Here is a 25,599-nt window from a genome sequence, read left to right on the forward strand (position 1 = left end):
CTATAACAATTAGTCGGGCTTAAAGTGAGATTATGGAACTTTTGAAAGAAGAATTTACACAATTCTCCTCTTACAAATGTTAAGCTAAATTCATAAGCAATATAAACAATCAGTGTTCAGTCCAACACATCCAGCGAATTAGTTGCTGAAGCATAACATGGTCTGATATGAACAGCACTTGGCTAGTGGCCAATGTTAGCGAACTTTAGATAGATGTTGCTGTGTGTCACAGCGTTGATTTCAGTTTGTTTCACTTCACAAATAAACAGACAGAAAATTAGCCAAAATACTTCAGAGATGAGGGTTATCATTCTTTGTCTATCAACGGTCTCAGCAAAAGAGTTCCTCGCTAGCTGGAGCAAGATAACTTTCTTGTGTTTGTGTTTCCTTTGTCTTCTTTCTCCTTTTCTCTCCTGGATTAAAAATGTACGATACTTCCAAGGTTTACACTTTAACTCTACTTTTAATCATTTTTGAAGCGTAAGTGCAATTTGCAGAAGTAAAAAGCTAACGCTAGGCTATAAACAAACTACACCACGATCGCATGAGTGCTATTGTACATAACTAGGCCGTGAAGGCGAACTAGTTGGTGTGAATTCATTTTGTTGTCTCATTTAGCCCGTTGTTACCAACTTTCTTTTTTAAGACCCGTGAAAGCTTCCTCAATTTACAAGAGGGATATTTACTGACGTATTCTATATATCGTAGAGCAAAACGTTTGAACCTCTTAAGCTTGTGTAAACCACAGACCTGATTTCAGGCATTTTACCAAAAACACATTAAAGAACCCATTGACTTCAAGATCTTTATTCATTCTGAAAGAAATGCAATGCAGTTGGAGTGTGAAATCAAATGATTTAAAAAACCTTATTGTTCGACATGTTGGGGAATATGCTAATTTGCTTTCTGGCTGAGAGCTAGATGAGAAGATGGATACCTCTCGTGTGGTAAATGTTAAGCTACCACCAGAAGCTGGATAGCTTAGCTTAGCCTTAAGACTGGAAACGGGGGGGCACACTCCACAATTTAGAAATGCTAATTCGTTATTTATTTTTTGTTTTTCATAGACGGGCAGAGTTTCATAGTTTCTAGTTTTTACCGACAGTATTACTGCGTTGGAAAATCCGTTGCAAGTTTTCAGAGGAGAAAGACAAAAAGCGACTGGAATATAGGCTGTAATTTGGAAACCTCAACCGCCCCTGCATGTCTGCTTTGTGTATGTGTGTGTGTGTGTGTGCGTGTGTGTGTGTGTGTGGTGTGCAGTGCTCTGTTTAATTAGTGCCTCTATCTGTGTGTGTCACAGAGGGCAGTGTGTCTGAACCTTTTTATCCATCACTCTCTGCTTCCTTCAACCCTGTTTTTGATCTTTTCTGCTCTCTGTCGTCTCTCTCTTTGCTTCAGTCTGTGACAGGATTATAGGTGTGTGTGTGCGCGCCCCTCCTCTTTAATCACTAACTCTCTCTTTCTCTCTGCTCTATCTCTAAACTTCCTCGACAGACAGCTGCCGGTGTCTGAGTGTGTGGGCCACATATGCTTTGTTTACTTTATTTTACAGTAGAAAAATGTGGACGGGCATCCTTGTTCAGAATCACGTTGTCCCCTTTTAAAATGCTTTGAGACACCCTCAAATGCATACTAAATAGAAAAAAGGAAATTTCACTCTGTTAACTCTCACTGAAATGGCTCTTTGTACTCAAAGTTGTGGTACAGTATGGACGAACACACAACAAAATAAAGAGGAAGCCACAATAAACGATTGAATAAATATAACGAATGATTCCATGCAGGTGAGGGGCAACAAATAACTAATATATATCACCATGAAACTTCTCTATAATTACGTTTAAATATGCAAATGAGGCATTATCTAATGCTATCTTTTGCTAAATTTAGGAGAAATCTACAGACGCAGATAGACAAGGTGTATTAAAATAAACATCTGTCGATGTTCTTCATGCTTCAAGTCATGCCATTTGAAGTGTTACCATCTGATCTTTTCTGTAATTCTTCGCCGCGATCTGACACGATAACATCAGATATACTCTCGCATTTCCCTATCAAGGATGCAATGGTTCTACATTTCCCTCCGAGCATACAGCAGCTGATCAAAATCGAATCTTATTGGCTGTGTGCTCTTTTCCTCACCAGCTGGCTGACAGGTGGACAGTCACCCCCGACATGAGAGGACCCACTGCACCCATAATCCTTAGCGCTTTCTTCCGCATCAGAATGGAAATATGAGACGCAGTGAGACGAGGCCAGTGAGAAAACAACGTCGACGAGCCAATCAGAGCGTAGCACATCTGGAGGAATCTGTCTGCGGGCCCAGCTGGCAGCACTATGGGAGACAGCAGAGGAGAGGAGCAAGATGTGAGATTCAAAATGACTGAGGGATTAAAAGAAACCTCCAGGAGAGGAAAGGAATGAATCTTGTCTGATTTTAATTTAGCTGACTTTACTTTACTCTTCGCCATTGCAGCATTCTTATTTCCTTAATAAAAACATGGTTAAGAAGGCACTACATTTAACTGTCACCAAAGCTGAACTGGGAGACTACAGAAGTGAGACTGGGTGACCAGTTTTGCTGTCTGTACCATCTTCAGATGTTTCCCAGGAGTTTGCAGATGCATTCGGTAACATAAACTAGCTGTCTACCCCCAGTGATAAATCGACCCACACCCTCACAATCTTGAGATTTTCTCCTGAAAATGCCAATGAAAACATCTTCAGTATACAGTGACTGGAAAATGAATTATCAAGTAGACAACAGTGAGTGCTTAGGGGTTGAATTGTTTTTTTCATTTATTTGTGTCTGCTGCCATGTCCATGACCCCTTTGGTTTTAGAGTTAAATCGATTTTAAAAAAATTTCAAACTTAGCTTTCAAAAAGTGTTTTTTTTTAAAGCTAATCATGTTTTTGAATGTCCGCAAAGAGCAAATAATCCCTGAAATGAAAGGATAAGACACAACTGACTGTTTCATGTGAAACGTGGTTGAATCAAGACGGGGGGGAAAAAAGTCTGATGATGTGGAGCTTTGCAGCCATCTTTGATTTCCTACGCCGCCTGTCTGGTCTCTCCGGCTACTTCAAGGCTTTAGCTCCTCAGCAAACATGAGAATGTAACTCTGCAGTGAGTGGGAGCTCTGCCATCTTTAAAACACATTTCATCTCGCTCGCCCCTCCCCTTCTTTTTTTCTCTGTCTTTCTATCTTTCTGGTTCGACTCAGGGAGGAGTTGAGGTGAAGTTCTCGGGAGTGTCCAACAATTACTTTTTTTTTGGGTACAGAGGGGGGAGGAAAGAGAACGGGCCTTTCTGTGAGCAGGAGGCAAAGAAGAGCTTATCTGGAAGAGTTCAGTAAACTGTAATATAACAGAACCAAGATGTAACCTCCTTTGTTTCTATATTATTTTAGAGCGGCTTAAATAGTTAGTGCTAGTACCTACCATGTTGCAAAACCCAACTTTATAACACATAATTGATGATAAAGTCATTCAGAAACAACAAGCTTTTTATCATTATGATCTGCATTAAAACCCCAAAAAGTGTTTGTCCAGGCTCACAGAAGAGTTTCAAAGTGGAGATCCTTTTCCTTTCCACCTGACGGACACACTAGTTTTCATATTTAGTGTTTATTGAGCAAATGTAAGTATGTCTTGGTGATTGAAGAAAGACAACTTTTCTCCTTCTTGAATTCATGGTGCAGCAAATATCCTTTATGAGATGCAGAATAAGATAAGACGGAATAGGGAGGTAATTCTTTACATCACTGGTTGAAGTCATGAACTGATTCTACTGGTTTATTCCTTCATAACCAGCAATCGTCTCTCATTCAAAGAATAGGATCTCAACAGTCATCGTGTGCCATTAGAACATTTTCCTATTGTGATTATTCCTCCTGTGACACAGGGCTGCTGCACTGAGCTATACATTTGTTTTAGTCGTGAATAGATTGATTCTGGTTAATAATGTAAATGTGAGAGTTTAAACACTGAGTGCAGCACTGCATTCATTTAGAAATATATTTATGCTGTGTGCTTTACTCACTGTAAAGGACAGTGGATGTGTAATATAAGGTAGCATGAGGGCCACGCTGACTGTTGTTGGAGTGGAAGGAGAAAAGATGGCATGTTTGGTCATGTGGGCAGGTAAGAGCTGCTCAGAGAGAGAGAGGGAGAGAGAGAGAGGTTGAAACTAAATCTCTCCTTCACACCTGTCTTTTGTCAGAGTAAAGCTCCAGCAGACTATGTTCAATGTGAATCCCTGCATTCCACTAATAAGCTTTTTGCAGAGTCATTGTAAACTGATCTAAAGAGTTTAGCAACTTTACGGAAATATCCAGATGTAGAAACAGAAACATTATTTTATTTTAACACGTCAATTGTTTGGGAAATTATTAATGCATGTGGTTTGAAAAAAAAATGTGAAAAATGACACAAATCTGCTTGACTGCATAATCGACATTGTTGGCAGCCACATAATACACAAAATAGCAAGGTTGCCACGAGAATGCCATAAACAATAGAAGAATAAGGCTTAGATGTGAGAAGTTTTTCAAAGAAATCCTTGCGTAAAAACGGCAAACTGACAATTAAATGATTACAATTAAATTATAATAGATCAACAATAGTTCAATAGATATTGCTACACTCCGTCTAAAAGTTACTTTCTTCAATAAATACAAAGTGGAGAAGAATCGGGCCCTCTCGGTACCAATTGAAGCCCACCGATGTGCACCAAAACGGACACATTTTACGCGCAAACCTAAACTGCGCGTAAGGTTGGATACCAGCCGCCCGTATCTCAGTACTGACACTCCGGATTCCCTGCAACCCGTAAAAGAGGGGAAAAACGTAGGCCTTCTTCTCCCTTTTAAACCTCGACGCTGTCCACGTCCTCAAAAAGAATGGATCTAATTAAAACGTTGCACTCGTCATCATCGCAAAAGCGTTGCCAAACGGGTTCTGGTGGAGAGGAGGCTGGGAGATGCAGCACCACATGACTGAGTGTGAGCTGGAGAGGGATGGGAGTCAGATTGGGTTTCTCTTCTCTCATTGGCCGGTGGGCTGACTTTTGACACGCAGACCAGGGACCCTCCTGCCGTATAAATAGGCCTGGTAGAACATTATTATTCTAGCATCACGGCAGCAGGTTTCCGCTCAGTTTGGAGTTACTCGTGTCATCACAACTGTAAGCCTGCTTGAAGGGTGATTTAAAAACAGGGGTTTAGCAGCACAAGGAGTCTGCATGTCTGCGTAGACATGCTCAGCTTTGTGGATACTCGGATTCTGTTGCTGCTTGCAGTAACTTCATACCTAGCGTCATGTCAATGTAAGTTTGAATATCTGCTCTTTTTCTGTGATGGATATCTTTTTTCTCGGGTCCCACTGCTTGAGGATCTTGCGCTTTGACTTTTATTTGGGACTTACATGAAGGTCAACCTGAAGACAGCTCAAAGCACTGCAGACTAAAGCTCAACGGATTTAGCTCATGCAGAGGATTCTTCACCTTTTTTTTTACCCAAGGATACAATAATTTTATATTTCATTAGTTTCCGAGAGGGAGAAGTTGCACTCCTGAAAAAAGTTTTCTCGCTTTGAAAGAGACCTCTAAAGTAATCGACCTAGTGACTTTTTAAAACTTGTAATGCATGTGGAGTCATCAAAATAGACTAAATGTGTATTTTTCTTTCAGACATTAGATGAAAAACTTCGTGGGGCGTTGTACGTATTGTTCCATCCAGACGTCCAGCTAATGAAGCTTTATTATAGGAAACGGCGATGCCTCCCCCTGGTGGCCATGAGGGCAAACTTCTACTTGGCACCAATTCGATTTTTTTCTCTCTAAAGAGAAGCGCATCTGTTTTTTTTTAAAGTAGAAATTAGACTAAATGCTTATATATTATAGTATTTCTAGATTTGCGTTAAACCTGGTCTATAACTGTCTTTATAGTTACACTTTACTGCGGAATTTATCATTATTTAGGACACAAAACGATTTAAAGAATATACCACAAAATATGCATTTATGTTAAAGCTTCTTGGTAACTTTTTTACTATTACAGTAAAAAAGTTTAAAATGGGGAGATAAATTGTCTCCCATCACCTTGAATGTCCAAGTGCGCCGCCTTGTGGTGTAGATTGGACATGAAGCGTTAGAGTTCATGGGGAGGTCCCAGCTGGGCCAAACCCAGCCATGACCAGCTGATGTCCACCTGCAACACATTTTCGATGAGAGAGACACATGTCAGCCATGAACATCGGCCATATTGCAGTCATCAGATAATCAAAACTGCTTTACAATTTTGGCTTTTACTAGGCTTCAATCTAATTGGGCTAAAATTCACCTCTTTTTAACACAAAATCTGAAAATGCACCTTTTAACAATATAGCAGCAGGAATCTAAACAGGATAAATAACTGATGTCAAACATCCCCCAATACAAGTGATGTAGTTCTTATCTTGTTTGCAGTAGCAGCCCAACTATTCCTGTCCCAAGGGCACAAACTACCAGTCCGGGCCTGTTAATAGCCGGATCCTTCTGGAATGCTATTCAACGCTGAGATTCACATTCAATACAGAGTTAGACAAACGCTGAAGGCGTTTAGCATGCAGAGATGGCCCTCAGCTACACTTTCACACATCAAGCAGATTGATAGCAAGAGCCAGATGTTTTAAGCCTGACAGAAGGTTTTGTTCAACATTTCGAAATTCTGGTCAGAAGGGTCGCTTTATTTTTAAACTTGTCTTGAGCTCTGACACATTATTTAAGCCCGAGATGACGTTTAACGCCATCAAAACACACAAGCAGTGCAGCTTTCTGTTGCTTTCTGTTGCTACCTTTGAAAGGAAAAAAATACGTTGTCTTTGAATATGGGATTATTAGATTTTAACATGGCTACTGTGCATTTTATTCCAGTCTTGTTTCTGCATAGTGTAGTTGCAGTCTTGTGTGTACATTTTACTAAACTTTGTTCTCATTCAAAGGCAAACAGAACTCTTTTCACTGACCCAAAGAAAGAGTTAATGCAATCAAAAAGAATAGAGATGGATTGAAATGACACTGTTTCTGACTGTTTTGCTCTCAAAATGCGTATCATGTTCTAACGGAGTATTCCCTCTTCTCTCCCCACCCTCATGTTCTCCCTCTTCCTCCTCCCCATCTCTCCAACGCCACAGACTCGGTTAGTACACACGCATGATATCATGAAAGCAACAATTCTTAATGATAGCTTTACCTTGTCTCTTTGCTGTTTTAATCTTCCAAGCGCTGTGAAATATTCCATGACAGCAAGACATCTCGTTTGGTCTTGACCATATGAGCAATCTCAACGATGGCAGAGAATTTAATTTCGGAGTTTCTGCCCCTGAACCAAGTTATTTCTTTCAGTTTTCTCCCTTCCTGTCCATGAATAGGTGAGGGTCCTATTGGCTAAAGTTTGTGTCAATGAAAGCTAAAACCACAGCTCTGAGGCACCCATGGGGCCTGGTACAAAGGATCCTTTCTAAGGGGCAGAGGGAGGTTTGCCCCTAACAGCTGGCTTTGGGTCAGTTTGGAGTCGTCCCCTGCTCCTTGATCAGGATTTGATTTTGATTTATGAATGCTGATCTCAGACCAGTTAGGAAAGGTTGAGATCTTCAGCTCAGATAAGCTAAAAATAGAAAAGTATTTCATTGTTATAAATCAGACTGAGGCCCCTCTAATGGAAGACAAACAAAACCCGATGAGTGTTTGTTTGAATGACTCTGCTCATAATTGAGATTGCCCAAATCAGCATGGTGTTTGCAGCATTTTAATGTTTTAAAGGTGCAGTATGCACTGTGGGGTTCTGGTAACAACTCAGAACTTGTATTTGTTCCATGGACTAACATATACTCTGCTAAGAGGTTGTTGAGTCTGGTTTGGGACGCTCCTTTTAGCATCTCTGTGCACATGTTGATTATTTATACCACATGCACATTGCTCTGCTGCGTTTTCATTGTAACTCCTGTATCTGCATGAGCATGTTTAATTTATCCTCATCATAGTATCACATCTTAATTAGCATGCTTAGCTGTTTCTTGCGATAGTCACTCATCATCATGCTTACGCAAAAGATAAGAGAGCTGAACGTTCGCAATAGCCTACACGTTAAATGGCCTGAGAAGACTAAATAAATCTTACATTTATTTGTCTTCTTTCATTTTTATTTAGGGAAAAGTCAAGGTGAGCACATAATGTTGTTCTTATGTGTCATTCACCTGCAGTGTGACATATCAGACGCACAAAGTGTAGTTTGGATTAGAAAAGGTCAGAGGGCATCTTTATGATGTCTGTTTTAATCACTGAAATGTGTTTTAACTTGCTTATCCTCTCGCTGGAAGATCAAGTTTGCTTTCATACACATTTTTTTGATTTATCATATACCAGATTGTTTGAATATAATTCATATCTGGTTTTGATATGCTTTTCGTTACATTGACATAGTTCAGATTAGATGCCTGCTTTGCTGGGGGAATGTTTAGGATCTGACATGTTGCTACAGCAGCAATTGTTCTGGTCTGACTGAGTGATTTTCTGCTGCAGGGTCCCCAAGGAGACAAAGGACCTCGAGGTGACAGGGTAAGCTGAAGCGAAACTCTGCTTCCTTCGATCAAACAACTGTTACCAATTATGACATTTATGCAATTAATGTGGTGCATTTTGTATGTATCTTTGGCTCTGTGTTTGTTGACATCATTTGACCCTCTAACCTTATTAGGCCACACCCCTTTCTTTACATCATCCATAGGCCCTAGGTTTTAGGGACACTAATAGTGATGTGCATGGATATGATGGGTACTATTTCAAATATTTACTTCATTTATTGTATTAGCAAATTAATTTTTCAAAGTAGAATTTTGTTCCCCTCATTGTTACTGAAATAAAGTCTGCTCATCATATCTTATAATAACACAATCAGCTACAACAGTGATCAAGCTTTATCTATTTATCTCTTGATTCTGTTCATTCATGAAACACAATAATCGAACAATCACAAGAAAACCATCCTATCAGCAGCTGTTCATCCAGCAACAGTGTTTGCTCACTATGTCATCTGTGTTTTACAGGGTGCTCAGGGCCCAAATGGAAGAGATGGCAAACCCGGACTCCCTGGCACCGCTGGCCCCCCTGGTCCCCCTGGGCTCGGAGGAGTAAGTCTCTTTATACTCGCTAAATAAGCCGCTTAGCTCAACAGTGTATATCTCAAAAGTGGTCCAAAAACTATAACGATAATGCAGTTTCAGCAGTGGTTTGACTTCCAATGATTCTCATGATGCAAACTGCAGACAAAGCATTGAAATATGTCTGTGTGATGTGTGTGTCTGAGCCAAATTTGGCTCATTCGGGGCTGCAGGCCACGTTTCTGTGCAGCTCTGGCTGGCAGCGTTTATAATCACTCCTGCTGCTTTGCTTTTTTTTAATGTCATAACCCTGTGACTTTTGACCCTTTGTCCTTCACCTATTTGTCACTATGACCCAACAGAGCAGCACAACTAGATTTCTGTTAGTGCTATTAGTTAAATCTCTTTGAAGAGCTATATACTGTAGGATGCTGACTTCCATGTTATGGTAAATCTGATTATAGGTGCAAAAAGGACCAATTTAAAGTAGCACATGCAGCTGTTGTATGTTCCTACAGTATCTTTTCATGGCTGATTGTTGTGTCATGCCAATTACATCAACTTGGACTACTGGAAACAGTGACCACTGCTATTCCTTGGTACTGGATCAATGCTCTGCTTGTCCGATAATGACAATATGACTGATTAATCTGTGGTGTTTTTTTCTTCTTTTTATCAGAACTTTGCTGCTCAGTATGATGGTGTAAAAGCTCCCGATGCCGGCCCTGGACCCATGGTGAGGGACCCTCTCTTTCTACCACATACACACGCAAATAAACACACACCTTTATCTACACACACACCCCAACCAACCTTTGTTTCAATAGATACAGACTTCACAGGACCTGAGCTGTCTGTTACTTCTATGTGTGTCTTTACATTCTTGCCTTCACATAAATACTTATAGTCCATGCTAGGATACTTACCTCACACCTTTGAATTCTGATTCTAGTCCTCACACACAGGACAAAGCGCACCAGCGTAGATTATTTTATTGTTGATAAATGATGTGTATAATTAACTTATTTCTCCTTTTCAGGGTATAATGGGCGCTAGAGGCCCTCCTGGACCTCCTGGACCTCCTGTAAGTTCACACACACCCTGCTAATTTAAATTCAATCTGCTGTTACTATAATGTATACATGACTCTATACTATCTATAACTGCCTCTTGTCATTCAACAGGGAGCTCAGGGACACACTGGACACCCTGGTGAGCCCGGAGAGCCTGGACAGACTGTAAGATTATCTTCCAAAATACACACCATTCTTCAAATTATCATGTGTTTAGAATTGCTTTGTGCTCATTTCTTTGTCAGACTCATCCATGTGATGCCACAATCCTAAAAGTATTTGTTGTCTTTGCGATCTTAAATGTTCTGGTTTTCCTTCCCAAGGGTCATTTTGGTTCCACTGGCCCCTCCGGACCCCCTGGCAAATCTGGAGAGGATGTACGTATACATTTGTGTTTCTACAGGCCCTTTTCCGGCACTACTTTGGTTTTCTTGTAATCTTGTAATGGTTCTGAGTTGCTGCTGTTGAGTTTCTTAACAGCTACAATGTGAAATGAAAATGTCTGTTTTGCTGACTCACAGGGTAACAACGGCAGACCTGGCAAGCCCGGAGACAGAGGTACCCCCGGCCCACAGGTAAGAGATGTTCTCCGAAAACAAGGAGAACAAAAACGAACAGATACAAAACAGACATCTGAACGATAAATATGAAGCATGTCTCAGTAATACTTTCTCTATTTTGAATGGCAGGGCGCTCGTGGATTCCCTGGAACCCCTGGACTTCCAGGAATGAAGGGACACAGAGTGAGTGTTGATCTTTTCCTCTACGTGGTTTACCTAATCCCCTGAAGCCCACTGGCTTCAAGGCAAGCAGCCAAAACTGCTCCAAAACAACAACAAAAATGGTGGAAAAGCTACACCTGTGCTGTGTGGAATAAATAGATTGGGAGCATCGTGGGAGTGATTATAGAATTAACTTCCTTTTTCCTGCCTCATGAGGAGCAATGTAGAATTATAACAGAGCTTAATGGCTGCCATTTAAGATTTTTAGTCCCTGTTTTGCATGAGAAATTCTCCAGCCAGACAGTAAAACTTCCTGGGAAACCACCTTTGCAAACAGCTTCCTGAATGTCTTACGTGATACTTTGGATGTCAGTACATATTCTCATAAGAGGTCGAACAAGCATCCCAAATACTGATCCCTCTGATAATCTGATCGATCTAATGAGGATCCCCGTCTCATCACTTTGTCCCTTATCTCTTCTTAATTGTTTCTGGAGTAGCACAGTATATTTCCAATTAATAGGAGTGATAATAATAGCACTCTCTATTCCTTTATATAGCCCACAGGCTGTCATGTGATGTCTGTTTGCCCTTATGAACATCTTCCATCATCACTCTCTTTCTGTGCTACAGGGCTACACTGGTTTGGATGGACGCAAGGGAGAGAACGGTGGTGCCGGTTCCAAGGTAAGGAGGGCACCCAATGAGTACTTCATTTCATGTCGGATCCCAGTTTCTCTTGTATTGATGTCGATGTCAGCCTACTGATAAGTTCAGGGTTAGACTTCCGAGTAATGTATTGTAGTTTCTGCAAGGATGCATTTACACAACTTAGTTTATCTAGTGTAAGTAGATATATAACGCACACACACACAAACCAAAATTCAGTTTAATGTTACCAATACTTTGTCAGGTTTTTCACCTCTGACCTTGAGTCCCTTCACTCCAGATACCTAATCTCCTCTCCTGTCTCTACTATAGGGTGAGAATGGTGCCCACGGTGCTTCTGGAAGTTCTGGACTCGCTGTAAGTTTTTGATCGAGTTTAGCATTTGTGCACAAAAACCTTAGTTACCTTGGTAAACCCTGCCATAATAATAACTTAGCCATCGTTCATCATTTGCCATTACACGACTGCAGTAAAGACACATTTCTCATGACTTCTATTTTGTGTGTATTCTCTCTTTAGGGAGCTCGTGGTACGACTGGTGAGAGAGGCCGTCCCGGTCCTGCTGGCCCTGCTGGTTCTCGTGGTGCTGATGGCAATGTTGGACCCTCTGGCCCTGCTGTGAGTATTGGCCTTTTAAACTCTTGTAAGATGAATGCATTTTGTGAATATTGAACTCAAGATACCAATCCAGATTGTACTTGGTGATTGATATTTTAAAGTATATAGTAATGACAATGTGTAATATAATGTCAGAGGAAGGATAAATATGCTACTAAATATTGATTATATGGATATTATTGCACCCATATTAGACAAATGTAATGTGAGCTTTGACCTATGTTACATATATCTGGATGTCATATCAGCTGTTCTTCTACCCAGGGTCCCCTCGGATCTGCTGGTCCCCCAGGTTTCCCCGGTGGCCCCGGACCCAAGGTAAGCGTGATGTCACTTCCTGTGGCATTTACTGTCCTTTGGCAACACATCCTCCCAGAGATGTTTATGTGTAGGGCCACAAACGGAAAGGTTCTCATCGGCATACAGTATCAACATCACTCAGACAAATAAACTCCACGTGACCATCCGTCAATGTTCACCATTCCAATAGCTTCTTGTGTATTATCCCCATGGGAATAATTCAGACATGCCTCAGTCACTCTGGACCATTTGTTTTCATAATTGCAACACATCCTTAAGAAACACCCTTATTAGGATTTCATTAATTAATCATGGATGTGTTTTTGTCTTTAACAGGGAGAGATTGGACCTGGTGGAGCTACTGGCCCATCTGGACCCCAGGGAGGTAGAGGAGAGCCCGGTACCAATGGTGCTGTTGGCCCCGGTGGTCCCATTGTACGTATACCAAGCTGATACCGCTCTTCATGGAAAAATCATAAGCAAAAACATGTATTTTATTTAGTCCTTGATTTTGTTTGGATTGTTGTGTTGCTACAGATTTCCTCAATTAACTTCATTAAATATAAATCTTGACATTTATTTTTAATTATGATTCTATGATTTGCATTGATTTGTCTTTACCACATTTCCCCTAACATTATCCTATTTTCATATTATTGTGCTTTGGAGTATGTTTGTTAAATCTTTGAAAAAGTTAAATGCACTAATTGATGTAGTAAGGTGTTTTTAATCAGAATGTTTTCCCTAATTTCTTGTTCTTTTCCTGCAGGGAAACCCTGGTGTTAATGGCCTGAATGGAGCCAAGGGACCTGCTGTAAGTACTCAGATTGTACTATTAGGGCATACGAAGGTCAAACGTCAGTTAGACACACAGAGGTTACAACCATTAGTCCCTAATCCATGCTGCACAGATAGCACATAAATAATGTGGTTATTTTAATTGACATGATTTACTTTTGCTAATTGCAGGATGCAGTTTTTATTTTTTTCTATTCCAATTTAGCATAATATAGTCTCTATTTAAGTAGATAATGATCAAATACAGGCAATGTTTCAAGATAGGCTGTAATGATGCTCACCCTCATGGCTGTTATTTAGGGTACCCCTGGTGTTTCTGGAGCTCCTGGCTTCCCCGGACCAAGAGGAGGACCTGGATCCCAGGGCCCTCAGGGTTCTGCTGGACAGAGAGGCCTTTCTGTGAGTACACAACCGACACACAAACAACGCCAAAAAAACATACATATTCCTTTTGAAAGTATGCAGTTGTACACACAATGCATACAGACACACCGAAACACAGATAATTGTGTAAATAGTAAAATAGTGTCTGTTTATCTGTTTTAGGGAGATCCTGGTGTTCAGGGTATCAAGGGAGATGGCGGACCCAAAGGAGAGCCTGTAAGTTCACGTACTGATCTTTTAATTTAAAATGTCATCAAATGTGAAGACCTCTGAATACTTCATGACTGTTGTCCTTCAACTTCTCTGTTGCCTTCCTCAGGGTAACTCTGGACCTCAGGGAGCCCCCGGACCTCATGGTGAGGAGGGCAAGAGAGGACCCAATGGTGAGCTCGGTGCCAATGGACCTGCTGGAAGCCGTGGAGCTAGAGTGAGTACCAGACCACCGTCTCTGATGGGACCCATATGATTCCATATTCAGAGCCATGTTTTTTGGATCACCTACTGATGCTTGTGTGTCTCTTACAGGGCGCCTCTGGCAGCCGTGGTATGCCTGGTAGTGAGGGAAGAACTGGCCCAATTGTAAGTGTGCAATGAACAAATCTCCTTCCACCAACATGCAATTTTGATAACACAAATCTATATTTAATTACACTGATGAGCCAAAAATAAAGTTCTGTTATGCTTCCAATATTATATAGTATATAATACTGTCTTCTTCTCATAGGGCATGCCTGGTGCCCGTGGTTCCACTGGCAATTCTGGACCTCGTGGACCCCCTGGAGATGCTGGCCGCGGCGGTGAGTCTGGCCCAGCTGGTCTCAGGGTGAGTCTTTTGCTAATTTTGTTTTTGATCTGGTGTCCATGTTAGTTCTCAGAGTCTCGGTTAAAGAGAGAAAAGGCCTCTAGCTTGGAGCAGCAGTGAAAGGCTGTTTTGTGAAATGAATTTGCCTTGTGTGCATGATTAAACCCAAGATTTAGTTTAAAGGTAGTTGGCTCAAGGCATCGAATGAAGTTTGATTGATTAATTGATTGATTGATTGATTGATGTTTATCATGTACAGGGTCTCTCAGGAAGCCCTGGAAGCTCTGGACCCCCAGGAAAAGAGGGACCTTCTGTGAGTAAATCAGAATTTTACACTGAAACTTGTGAATCTATTATTGATAATATCCCCAAATTTTACTTCCGGACACAATCTCATTCTGTACTGTTCATGATATTCCTTATTAACATCCTGCTGTACTTTCTGTTTCCTCCTCCAGGGACCCGCTGGACAAGATGGCCGCTCTGGAGCTCCTGGCCCATCTGGGTCTAGAGGCCAGCCCGGAAACATTGGTTTCCCCGGACCCAAGGGACCTTCTGTAAGTGGAAACAAAGCCCAAACTGAACAATGAGCATTTGGATCTCTTTTTTGGTTTTGGTTTTCAAGTTTATTGTAACCTGTGCTTAACCTACCTCTTACCTCCGTCAGGGTGAGGGTGGCAAGCCTGGAGATAAGGGATCCGCCGGCCCCACAGGACTGAGAGTAAGTCAAAAAATACCCTGCAAGTGTTTAATATAGTAACTCACTGATAAAACGTTTCATCATGGTGTGTGAGCTCCTTTGACAGTTGTTATAACATGTCATCATATTCCTATCTAGGGAACCCCTGGAGCTGATGGCAACAATGGAGCCACTGGTGTCAATGGACCTGCTGTAAGTATCCTTTTATATATATAAATATATTATATAAATCGCATATACAAATACATACACCATTTATGTGTCGTTTTAACACTGGTCTTCTCTCTTTCTCGTTCTCTTTCTCTTTCGCTACAGGGCGGTGTTGGTGAGAAGGGAGAGCAGGGACCTACTGGAGCTCCTGGCTTCCAGGTTCGCATTCTTCATCTGATTCTATTCCCTGCTCATTGTAAACAGAGCTAAGACAATGAAAAACATAAAAGTGCATTTATCAGAGCAATTTCAGTCTCATTGCAATATAACCTTAGTAGCTACACCACACACACACAGTATCAGCATGAATGGCCCTGTTGAGTCCATTGGTCCTGATGTTGCGGCTTGATGTTTTCAGGGTCTGCCCGGTCCCGCTGGAGGTGCTGGAGAGGCTGGCAAGGCCGGAGAAAGAGTAAGTAACACACACTGACTTCCTGTTGCACAGTCGAACCATACATTGTAGAATAAGCAGTACATCTCTAACCCACCGTTCTTGTCTGTATAGGGAATCTCAGGAGACCATGGAATTGCTGGACCTGCTGGTATCAAGGTGAGTTCACCTGTTCATGCCTTTGTTTTCCAGAGCACATGAAGTACAGGGACTTTTTTTTCGTTTCCAGTTAATTTTCAGGATGTGTTACCTTTCAAAATAGCCTCTCAGATTTATGATGCGAAAAGCATTAGTTAGAATACAAACAGAATATCTCCGTCATTGTGGCAGATTACATTTGCATTCATATATTAAAACAACCAGCTTCAAGTAGCCGAAGACAATACACTGACTCCCTCTGTGTGTACCTGCAGGGAGAGCGTGGTAACCCTGGTGCTGCCGGAGCTACTGGACCTCAGGGACCAATTGGAAGCCGTGGACCCGCTGGAGCCCCTGGATCCGATGGTGGCAAGGTAAGATGTTGCCATATAATGGTTGTTTATCTGCCCTTCTGAGTAAAATGATCCTGTAGAATCCGAATATGTTGGTGCCAAGCTCATATATGAGGTAATGTATTTATAGAATCAGGTGTGTTTTATGCAAAAATTAACCATGGTTTGTCATGTCTGTTTCCAGGGAGAGCCTGGTGCTGCTGGAGCTGCTGGTGGACCTGGACACCAGGGACCTGGTGGCATGCCCGGAGAGCGTGGAGGCGCTGGTGGCCCTGGAACCAAGGGAGAGAAGGTAAACTCCAAAAATCTACCACCTGCAAATAAATCGGATGTCAGCCCTCAAAATAACTAAAATGTGCTAATGAGATTTGTTAATAATCAGACAGCCACAACAGCTCTGTAAATACCATAGGCATCCTGTGACTATGTATATGGTGACCAGTATTTATTTTATAATGCTTGTTGTATGTAATGTATATGCTGTTTGGATTATTGATCACCAATTTACCTAATTCTCCGTGTGTGTTTGTTATACATGTTCCCTGTTAAATAAGCTTGTAAAAATAATAAATGTAAATTTCCTCGCTATTCTTCCCTCCTCCTGTCTCTCCTCTAGGGAGAGGGTGGACACAGAGGACCCGACGGCAATGCTGGCAGAGATGGTAGCCGTGTAAGTTCAACTCTAATTCTTCTTGAAGCACTTGATATAAAAGTGTTTGAGTGTAGCAACCAGAGCACCAGAGCCTTGGTCTTAGTGTCCTCTCATCTCTCATTCTAGGGTATGGCTGGACCCGCTGGACCTCCAGGACCCACTGGAGCCAATGGTGATAAGGTAAGTTGGTGATGTGTGGATGTTATTTACCATAAAACAAATAATGAGACAAACCATTAGAATGTGGCCGTTGAGGATGAAAACTGTAACACAGATTAATTAATGTTATGGAGCTTTGTAACGAGCTATAAAATGGCTGCCTCCAACATCAGTCAAGATGGCTGGCAGACTCTCGACCAACAGAAGAAAACCATTAAGACGTGTTTTTAAGATCAAATCACAATCAGATATTATCTCTTGGCTGACCAACTCAAATCCATATCCTTGAACATCGCACTCCTCTTTAGGAGAACCCCAACTTTAGCATTGTATCTGATGCTACAACCTCAACACTGCCACCTGATGGCTGATTTATAATATTACAGCAATAGCTCAACCTCAGCCTAATCTAGGATGGCATAGGCGATAACACAATAAATGCAGCCGATGGATGCACAACTTTGCAGCAGCCTTTTTCCAAACGGTTTACGGCACGTTGGCCTATTGTTTTTGGACAAAAAAAACAGTGAGAATTATATTTTATTTCATTTTTAAATTCTATCTACAGTACAAAAGTCTGTTTAAAGTACAAAAGTCTGTTTAAAACAATGCTGCTGACAAAAGATTTCTCATGTGTGTATGGATTTATAGACGGATAATAATGGATGAATGGATGGATAGATTGCCGGAGCTATGCTAAGCTAATGAAACTCTCACTGTTCTCTCCTCCAGGGTGAGAGCGGTGGCTTCGGACCTTCCGGTCCCGCTGGACCTCGTGGAGGCTCTGTAAGTAGCTGTGGCTGACTTCCTTCATTACAACTCGTTTCACCATATTCGCCCTAAATTACCTGTTGACATGATATCACCAGCACCTGATGATATTATAACAGACAAAGACCTAAAGACAACTTACAGCTTTTATGTGCAGCTTAAATTGTCTTTCTGACCCACTGCTTGTTCTCCACAGGGAGAGCGTGGAGAGGTTGGATCTGCTGGATCTCCCGGATTCGCTGGACCCCCTGTAAGCCAGCAGCCGATCACCTTGCAATACAAAATATTATATACGGTGATACAAATACATACACGCACACTATTGCCCAGATATTGACCCTGCCCCATTACTCTTCCTGTTTGCAGGGTTCTGACGGTCAGACCGGAGCAAGAGGAGAGCGTGGACCTGGTGGAGTAAAGGGAGAAGTTGGCCCATCTGGTCCTTCTGGACCCGCTGGACAGTCTGGACCTGCTGTTAGTACCATTTACAGTTGACATACAATCACTTACATTGTCAATTTAAAATCTCAGATGAGATATGAGTGATGTGAACGGTGTCGGATTTCTGTTTTTCTAGGGTCCTTCTGGCCCTGCTGGACCTACTGGTGGTCGTGGAGACAACGGACCTCCTGTGAGTACTGAAACATTTAAAAGAATTCCTCCTGAATACATTTATTGCATCTGTAACCATTTAAGATCCTTAAAAACATGACAGTATACATAAACACATACATAATCTTTTTACCTCCGAGTCAAACGGCTCTATCGCCCCTTCAGCTCAAGTGAAGTCTACCAGAGCATTTAGTGACTGGAAATCAACATCATCAATCTAAGGGGCCAATTTAATCTGAAAAGTTATATTTGTAAATGTAAATGTCAGAGGACGACCACCGTCCACTGACCAGCACTTGAGCCACAAACTCACACATTTTCTATTTTTCCTTAACTTTAAGACTGATAATAAATGAAGTTTTGGGAAAATGTATCATATAGCTTCAGCAGTACTCAAGGACTCAAAAATGTCAAGTAAGCCAAATTGAACATTTTGTATTCTTTGTGGTTTTTATTTCATTTATTCATCTGTTCTCCATGGCCAGAAAATATCTTTATTATACCTCTCTGATGTCCACGCACACACACACATAGACACACACAAACAGACACACCACACATTCTTGATGACCGCTGTGTAACCTTTGATGGTGTGTGTTTCCGATGTCAGGGTCTGACTGGTTTCCCTGGTGCTGGTGGCAGAGTTGGCGGTTCTGGTCCCGCTGTGAGTATTGCTCTTATAACGCACACACAACACACACACACATGCATGCAAGCCCATGTTGAATGCATTGGATTACGTAACATTTTCAAATCATTTTCTCATCTTGCTGCTTCTCATATCAGTGAAACTGACATTAACACATTCTGCTCCTCTTCTCCTCACAGGGTATTGTTGGACCCCCTGGCTCCGCTGGTTCAGCTGGTAAGGATGGTCCTCGTGGTCTCCGTGGTGATTCTGGTCCCACTGGTCCTTCTGGAGAGCAGGGTATGGTTGGACCACCTGGTCTTTCCGGAGAGAAAGGACCCTCTGGAGAGTCTGGTCCCCCTGTAAGTTTGATCACAATTATGAGACCATGGAACACTGAAATGTTGAAAACAACAACAACTGTTGGATAAAAAAATATTACTGAGTTTACATCTGTATTATGGGCATATAGATCCATAGACATCCATCGCTAATACATTAATATGTGGCTTGTGTGTTGCTTAGGGTGCTCCTGGTAGTGCTGGAATCAGTGGTCCTCTTGGACTTCAGGGATTCGTTGGTCTGCCTGGTGCTAGAGGAGATCGTGGTACACCCGGTGGTGCTGGTGGATTGGTAAGTTTGTGGATAGTTTTCAGTCACCATGCACCTTTGCTAAAGAAAACATCTGCCAGAGGGTCAAACATGCATTCCATACATACTGTATCACATACAGTATGAAGCCTGGGACTGTAGTTGACCCAGTGGTTTTCTCTGCATCCTATCACAGGGAGAGTCTGGTAGAGTTGGACCTGCTGGTTCCCCTGGAGCTCGTGGTCCCGCTGGCAACATTGGCCTGCCTGGTATGACCGGACCCCAAGGAGAAGCTGGACGTGAGGTAAGGATTGATCTGGAATTACCTGATAGTGGTAACTCAATGTGGAGTATTAGAGTAGAAGTACTCTTATTTGATGGAAATATGACTTGTTGCAAATGTAACTCTGATTTATTGGTTGAAATTTAATAGATTAGACAAAAACATGGACTCACAAGAACCTGACACGATAGCCTGATAACAAGATAGAAACTTTTATGTAAACTATAATATCCTTTGCCATCTACAGGGTAACTCTGGTAACGATGGACCCCCTGGTCGTCCTGGTTCTCCTGGATTCAAGGTAATGCGTGTTCATACACATTGAAGCACATTTGAACACACACATATGCTGTGCTCTGACCCACATTTACACCTTTCCACCATGTTTAGGGAGACCGTGGTGAGCCCGGACCTGCTGGTTCCATGGGAATTTCTGGTTCCCCCGGATCTGCTGGCCCCTCTGGAGCATCTGGCAGACCTGGAAACCGTGGAGAGTCTGTACGTATAAACAGCAACCCTTTTAAGATGAATTCACAAAATGTACAGGTTACACAACATCTACATTAATCTGCTTTCTCATCCTTTCATTCCTCGCTCTTCTTGTATCTAGGGCCCAGGAGGTCCCTCTGGACCTGTTGGAGCAGCTGGAGCTAGAGGTGGCGCTGTAAGTACAATTCAGTATACTCATAGAAATAGTACATATAATAATTGATTGACTAAAAGTACACAGATGTAACACGCGTATGTGTGTGTGTTATAGGGATCTGCTGGAACTCGTGGAGAGAAGGGAGTTGGTGGAGAGAAGGGAGAGAGAGGCATGAAGGGTCTGCGTGGACATGCTGGTCTCCAGGGAATGCCCGGACCTTCTGTGAGTGACCCATACCGTCGTAATGCACACAAAATACGTGCTGATATTTACCTAATCTACAACTCCTACTATGATGTCACTCAGTGATGTACTTTGTTACTTTGTCTCCCCTCAGGGACCCTCCGGTGACTCTGGAGCTGCCGGAGGAAATGGACCTTCTGGACCCAGAGTGAGTGGAATCCTAATAACCCACAATACACCAGTAGTTTTCTTGTTCCACCTGTATCCATAGAGGCACCATGTCCTCAAATCAAAGGCTTGTATGTGAGCTAGTAATTAGCAGAGCTAGTTAAGGCCAGTGTGGCAGATACCATGGCAGAGAGAGTATCAAGGAGTGTTTATTGTAATGTGATGAACCACATTCAGAGCTAGTAACATTTCTAAAGGTGACATGACATTAATAACTATCACTATTCTCTGTTGCATTGTGTTATTTTGGTGATCACTAAAACAACAAATACAGGAGATATAGTAATGTAAAAAGACGAATGTTTGACTGTGTCATGTGATGACCTCCTCTTCAGGGACCTGCTGGACCCCACGGACCCCCTGGTAAGGATGGCAGAGCCGGCGGCCATGGAACCCTTGGCTCTCCTGGTGTTCGTGGACCCCCTGGATACGTTGGACCTGCTGTAAGCACATCTAGAGTTTTGTAAACCTGACAGTTGACAACTGCTACTGTGATACACATATCAATCCTCTCATTTATCCATATCAGGGTCCTGCTGGATCTCCCGGTCTGGCCGGACCTCCTGGCCCCGCTGGTGGTGGATATGATGTCTCTGGATACGATGAGTACAGAGCCGATCAGCCCTCTCTGAGAGCCAAGGACTACGAGGTCGATGCCACCATCAAGTCCCTCAACACTCAGATCGAGAACATGCTCACCCCTGAGGGATCCAGGAAGAACCCTGCCCGCACCTGCCGTGACATCAAGCTCAGCCACCCCGAATGGAGCAACGGTAAGCTCAACTTAATCCGACAGCACTGTGGGGCAGATACCGCTTACATTTAGTACGGTTAAGATGTCTTTTGGAGCCCATATGTAGTAGAGTAAAACACTCTTTTTCCTGCCCTGTAGGATTCTACTGGATTGACCCCAACCAGGGATGCATCAATGACGCCATCAAGGTCTTCTGCGACTTCACCACCCGTGAGACCTGCATCCACGCCCACCCCGAGAGCATCGCTCGCAAGAACTGGTTCAGAAGCACCGAGGGCAAGAAGCACGTCTGGTTCGGAGAGACCATCAACGGTGGTACTGAGGTGAGCGTCCACAGAGAGGAAACATGTTTTACTTTATTTTAAACAAAAGGGGTTTAAACACCACACAAGCACACAAGACCCGGAAATAACAGCAACAACAGATGTAATATTTCTTATTCTTTCCTTCGTGCAGTTTACCTACAACGATGCGACCCTCAGCCCCCAGAGCATGGCCACCCAGCTTGCCTTCATGCGCCTGCTGTCCAACCAGGCTAGCCAGAACATCACCTACCACTGCAAGAACAGCAACGCCTACATGAGTGATGAGACCGGTAACCTGAAGAAGGCTGTCGTGATCCAGGGCTCCAACGATGTTGAGCTGAGAGCCGAGGGCAACAGCCGCTTCACCTTCTCCGTGCTTGAGGATGGCTGCACTGTGAGTTGCTCTTTGGTCTTTACTGTTACCTTCACCGCTTCAGGTTCATTCTTCCTCATGAGAAATAAATTACTCTGTTTGCAAACTACTACATTAAGGCAGTTTTTGGTGTCACGAGACAGAGCTAATTTGTTTCACAGCTGTGTGATTTGTATTATTTTGACACTATTCTAACATTTGGTCCCTCTTTTTCTTCCTTTGCACCTGCAGAGACACACTGGTGAGTGGAGCAAGACAGTGATTGAGTACAGAACAAATAAACCATCTCGCCTGCCCATCCTCGACATTGCACCTTTGGACATTGGTGGAGCTGATCAGGAGTTTGGTTTGGACATTGGCCCAGTCTGTTTCAAATAAATAGACTCATGATAAATTAAACACCAAAAAGAGAGAAAGAACGAAAAAACAAAATCTCTGCCCTTCTTTCTGTGTTGTTTTTTTATACTGAATGCTGATTTCTCTCTGCGAATCCACTTGCTTAAGATGGGCAACTATCTGAGAGGACTGAATGGACTGAAGGGAGCGTTTGTGCAATGCAAATTAATACAGCAACCCAAAGGGACGTGGGAAAACAGCTTGTTGTGGGACATCATGTCATCCTTTTGTAAAAAATAAAAGAAGTGTAATAAAAACGCTGAAAGTATGCATCACTTTGTGGTCTTTGTATATCTTCCAAAGAGGAGGTTTAAAACCACAATTTCCATGAAAAAAAGGTTTAAGCTACCTCATGCCTGTACCTAAAGAAAATACTTTTGACAAAACCTGGGTCCACAACCGAGATGTTAAGACTTCTAATGCTTCAAGCTGTATCGGAAGGTGCTCAGTTACTTGAAGCAGAGATCTATGGTGCTAATATGCAGCTGTGGAGCTAACCACTTTTACTGTATTACTTTGTATTGACATTTGAGGAGTCCTGCATTCGTCCCCTGATGCTCCCCCACTTTAAGCAGGTGGAATGTTTCTAAATCTGATGTCTGGTTTTTGTTTTGTTTCATTTTGTTTTGCTCTTTTTTTTTGTTTTGTCTAGAAGGTTGTTTTTTTGTTTTGGTTTTTTGTTCAGGCTTTTTTTACTCAAAACCCCACACCGAGTGTTCATACTGACAGCACATATTTCATCCAATTCTGAATGGTTTTTAGGCGGCCTCTTTCTCTCTAAAAAAATGAAATCACAAAGTCTATTGTACCTATTTTGTATATGTGAGATGTTTAAATAAATTGTGAAAAGTTCTGAAATAAAGCATGTCCAATGTTCCAAAACAGACAACTCAGTGACTTAAGTGCTTTCGTGTTTTAATGACACCATTGAAGGTTTGTCACTGTATTTTGGTTCTAGTTTGGCTGATGGTAGCAAATCATCAAGAACTTAAACATCCTCCGACTGTGGAAGCACAGCCATATCTTATTTACTTTCCCCCTCTTTCATGCTTTTCAACAGTACATCCGAATTTAATGTACAGTAAATTTCTGTTGACACTGTCCATGCCAATGTGTGATTACTAACGTGCATTTTGTCTTGTAAATATGCATCTTCTGATGTTGCTTTTCCTTGCATAATACAGCTTTTGCATCCAAATAAATTTCTGTGGTTTGGATCAAGGCATGAATTGCAGTGATAAATGCACACCAATGTGGGGACATGGCATTCCTGCAGAAATGACTTGTTTTGTCACCTTGTCAGAGGCTGAGTTCAGTGTGTTAAGGGAACCGGGCTATGCAAGCTTTCTGAAAAAGTGGATTTAATTATACCTCCTCATGAAGAAGCAGTTGTATTCAGCTAAAGATAAAGGCATCAATACATAAAAAGTCACGTGCATCACTTTCTATAACCACTAGAGTGCAGTATGGGATTTTTTATTCGCATCTCTGCTAGACGTGCAATGTATTCTATCTAATAGACGTTTCACTGACAGAGTATTACAGAGTTTGACCACGGAGCAGCAAAGACTGGGATGCATGTTGCAACAACGGGTCTACAGTATCTGATATGCATAACCCTTATGATAATAAACCACAGATAGAACCTTTAATCACACAGACATCCGGCTACAAACATACTATGCATTTCTTTTTACATTACATTAATTAAAATGACTTGGCTAAAGTGACACTTTTGAAGTGAGATTTTGAGATACATTTACTCCACATTTCATTCTACCTACTACTACTATTACTACATTTCAGAATCAGAATCAGAAACGGTTTATTGCTAAGTCTACATTTGCACATACAAGGAATTTGGCTGAGCGATTGGTTCGAGACAATAAACACAGTGCAACAGAGGACACAATTGAAAAATTGAAAATATGAAAAGAGGGCCATATTCTACTTTTTTACTTTTGTTTCCTCTTCACTACATTTCTCTTACAGCTGGTTCGATTTTTTCTTTTGACATATAATTGCCAATGCTACCAGACCAACTGGTTGGAGGTTTTCTAAACCGTAATAAATACATCTTTATTCAGAATAGACTGAAATGATTTTTAATAAAAAATATACTTTAACACAGGGGAACTCTTCAAGACAGGGTCACAATTATTAGGTAATAATGTATTACTCCCCTGGGTTGATATTGTACTTTAGTGGTACAAATTCCTCATCAAAATTTGAAGTTAATCAAATTACATACAACCCATTGGCACACAGTGAACCTGGGGCTGCAGGGGGTCTAGGGCAGATGTCCTCTGTTAGTAATCCAGCCTTGCTCAACAGTATGATTGTCGTCACTATTAACTCTTTCTTGACCAAATACAACATTCAAGTCCTGCTTACATGAAAATGAATCAGTAATCATAATTAAATAACATCATGCAGAATACATAGGTGCTTTCACTATACTTTAAGTACATTTTGCTTTCTTAAGTAACATTTTGAATGCAGTTTTTTACACTGCAGTATGGCTATACTTTTATTTAAATAAAGGATCTGAGTACTCCTTTAACTCCCCCTCTGACTCAGTCCAGACCTGCTTATTTACAGTATTACTGAGCATTTACAGATGCTTACTACACCAGGTTTGCACAGCAGAGTGGTAATTATAGGTTTATTATCTTATGTACACATAAATGTGGCCTTTGTCTGATGAAGAAATACAAG

At 41.8% G+C, this 25,599-nt stretch overlaps 1 protein-coding gene and 1 long non-coding RNA gene across 2 annotated transcripts; one reads left to right on the forward strand and one right to left on the reverse strand.

The window, feature by feature from the left end:
* Positions 1-7,467, reverse strand: LOC116387114 (uncharacterized). The gene is made up of 3 exons (XR_004212999.1): positions 7,237-7,467; positions 6,105-6,213; positions 1-2,338 (listed from the first exon to the last, which is right to left on the reverse strand). It is a non-coding gene; the product is annotated as an uncharacterized LOC116387114 (long non-coding RNA).
* On the forward strand, positions 5,122-24,079 carry col1a2 (collagen, type I, alpha 2). The gene is made up of 50 exons (XM_031853915.1): positions 5,122-5,330; positions 7,178-7,182; positions 8,565-8,600; positions 9,089-9,172; positions 9,822-9,878; positions 10,182-10,226; positions 10,327-10,380; positions 10,539-10,592; positions 10,737-10,790; positions 10,905-10,958; positions 11,571-11,624; positions 11,919-11,963; positions 12,126-12,224; positions 12,489-12,542; positions 12,861-12,959; positions 13,294-13,338; positions 13,623-13,721; positions 13,869-13,922; positions 14,026-14,133; positions 14,232-14,285; positions 14,431-14,529; positions 14,768-14,821; positions 14,967-15,065; positions 15,176-15,229; positions 15,347-15,400; positions 15,524-15,577; positions 15,777-15,830; positions 15,924-15,968; positions 16,223-16,321; positions 16,485-16,592; positions 16,917-16,970; positions 17,079-17,132; positions 17,844-17,897; positions 18,079-18,132; positions 18,249-18,356; positions 18,460-18,513; positions 19,105-19,158; positions 19,323-19,484; positions 19,648-19,755; positions 19,910-20,017; positions 20,244-20,297; positions 20,387-20,494; positions 20,607-20,660; positions 20,757-20,864; positions 20,980-21,033; positions 21,389-21,496; positions 21,583-21,826; positions 21,946-22,130; positions 22,264-22,506; positions 22,717-24,079. The coding sequence occupies exons 1-50, from the start codon at positions 5,261-5,263 to the stop codon at positions 22,861-22,863; spliced, it is 4,059 nt and encodes a 1,352-aa protein (XP_031709775.1). The 5' UTR covers positions 5,122-5,260; the 3' UTR covers positions 22,864-24,079.
* The last annotated feature ends 1,520 nt before the right edge of the window (positions 24,080-25,599 follow it).

The sequence above is a fragment of the Anarrhichthys ocellatus genome, unplaced genomic scaffold, assembly GCF_004355925.1.
Source record: "Anarrhichthys ocellatus isolate YVR2014 unplaced genomic scaffold, GSC_Weel_1.0 scaffold14, whole genome shotgun sequence".
Lineage (NCBI taxonomy): Eukaryota > Metazoa > Chordata > Actinopteri > Perciformes > Anarhichadidae > Anarrhichthys > Anarrhichthys ocellatus.

What these genes read in the sequence shown, in the direction of transcription:
- col1a2 (XM_031853915.1), top strand. Translation starts at nt 5,261, where the DNA reads ATGCTCAGCTTTGTGGATACTCGGATTCTGTTGCTGCTTGCAGTAACT. An exon ending in CCGGACCCAAGGGACCTTCT is followed by an intron (nt 15,066 to 15,175) that starts GTAAGTGGAAAC and finishes TACCTCCGTCAG; the next exon opens with GGTGAGGGTGGCAAGCCTGG. An exon ending in CCACCCCGAATGGAGCAACG is followed by an intron (nt 21,827 to 21,945) that starts GTAAGCTCAACT and finishes CCTGCCCTGTAG; the next exon opens with GATTCTACTGGATTGACCCC.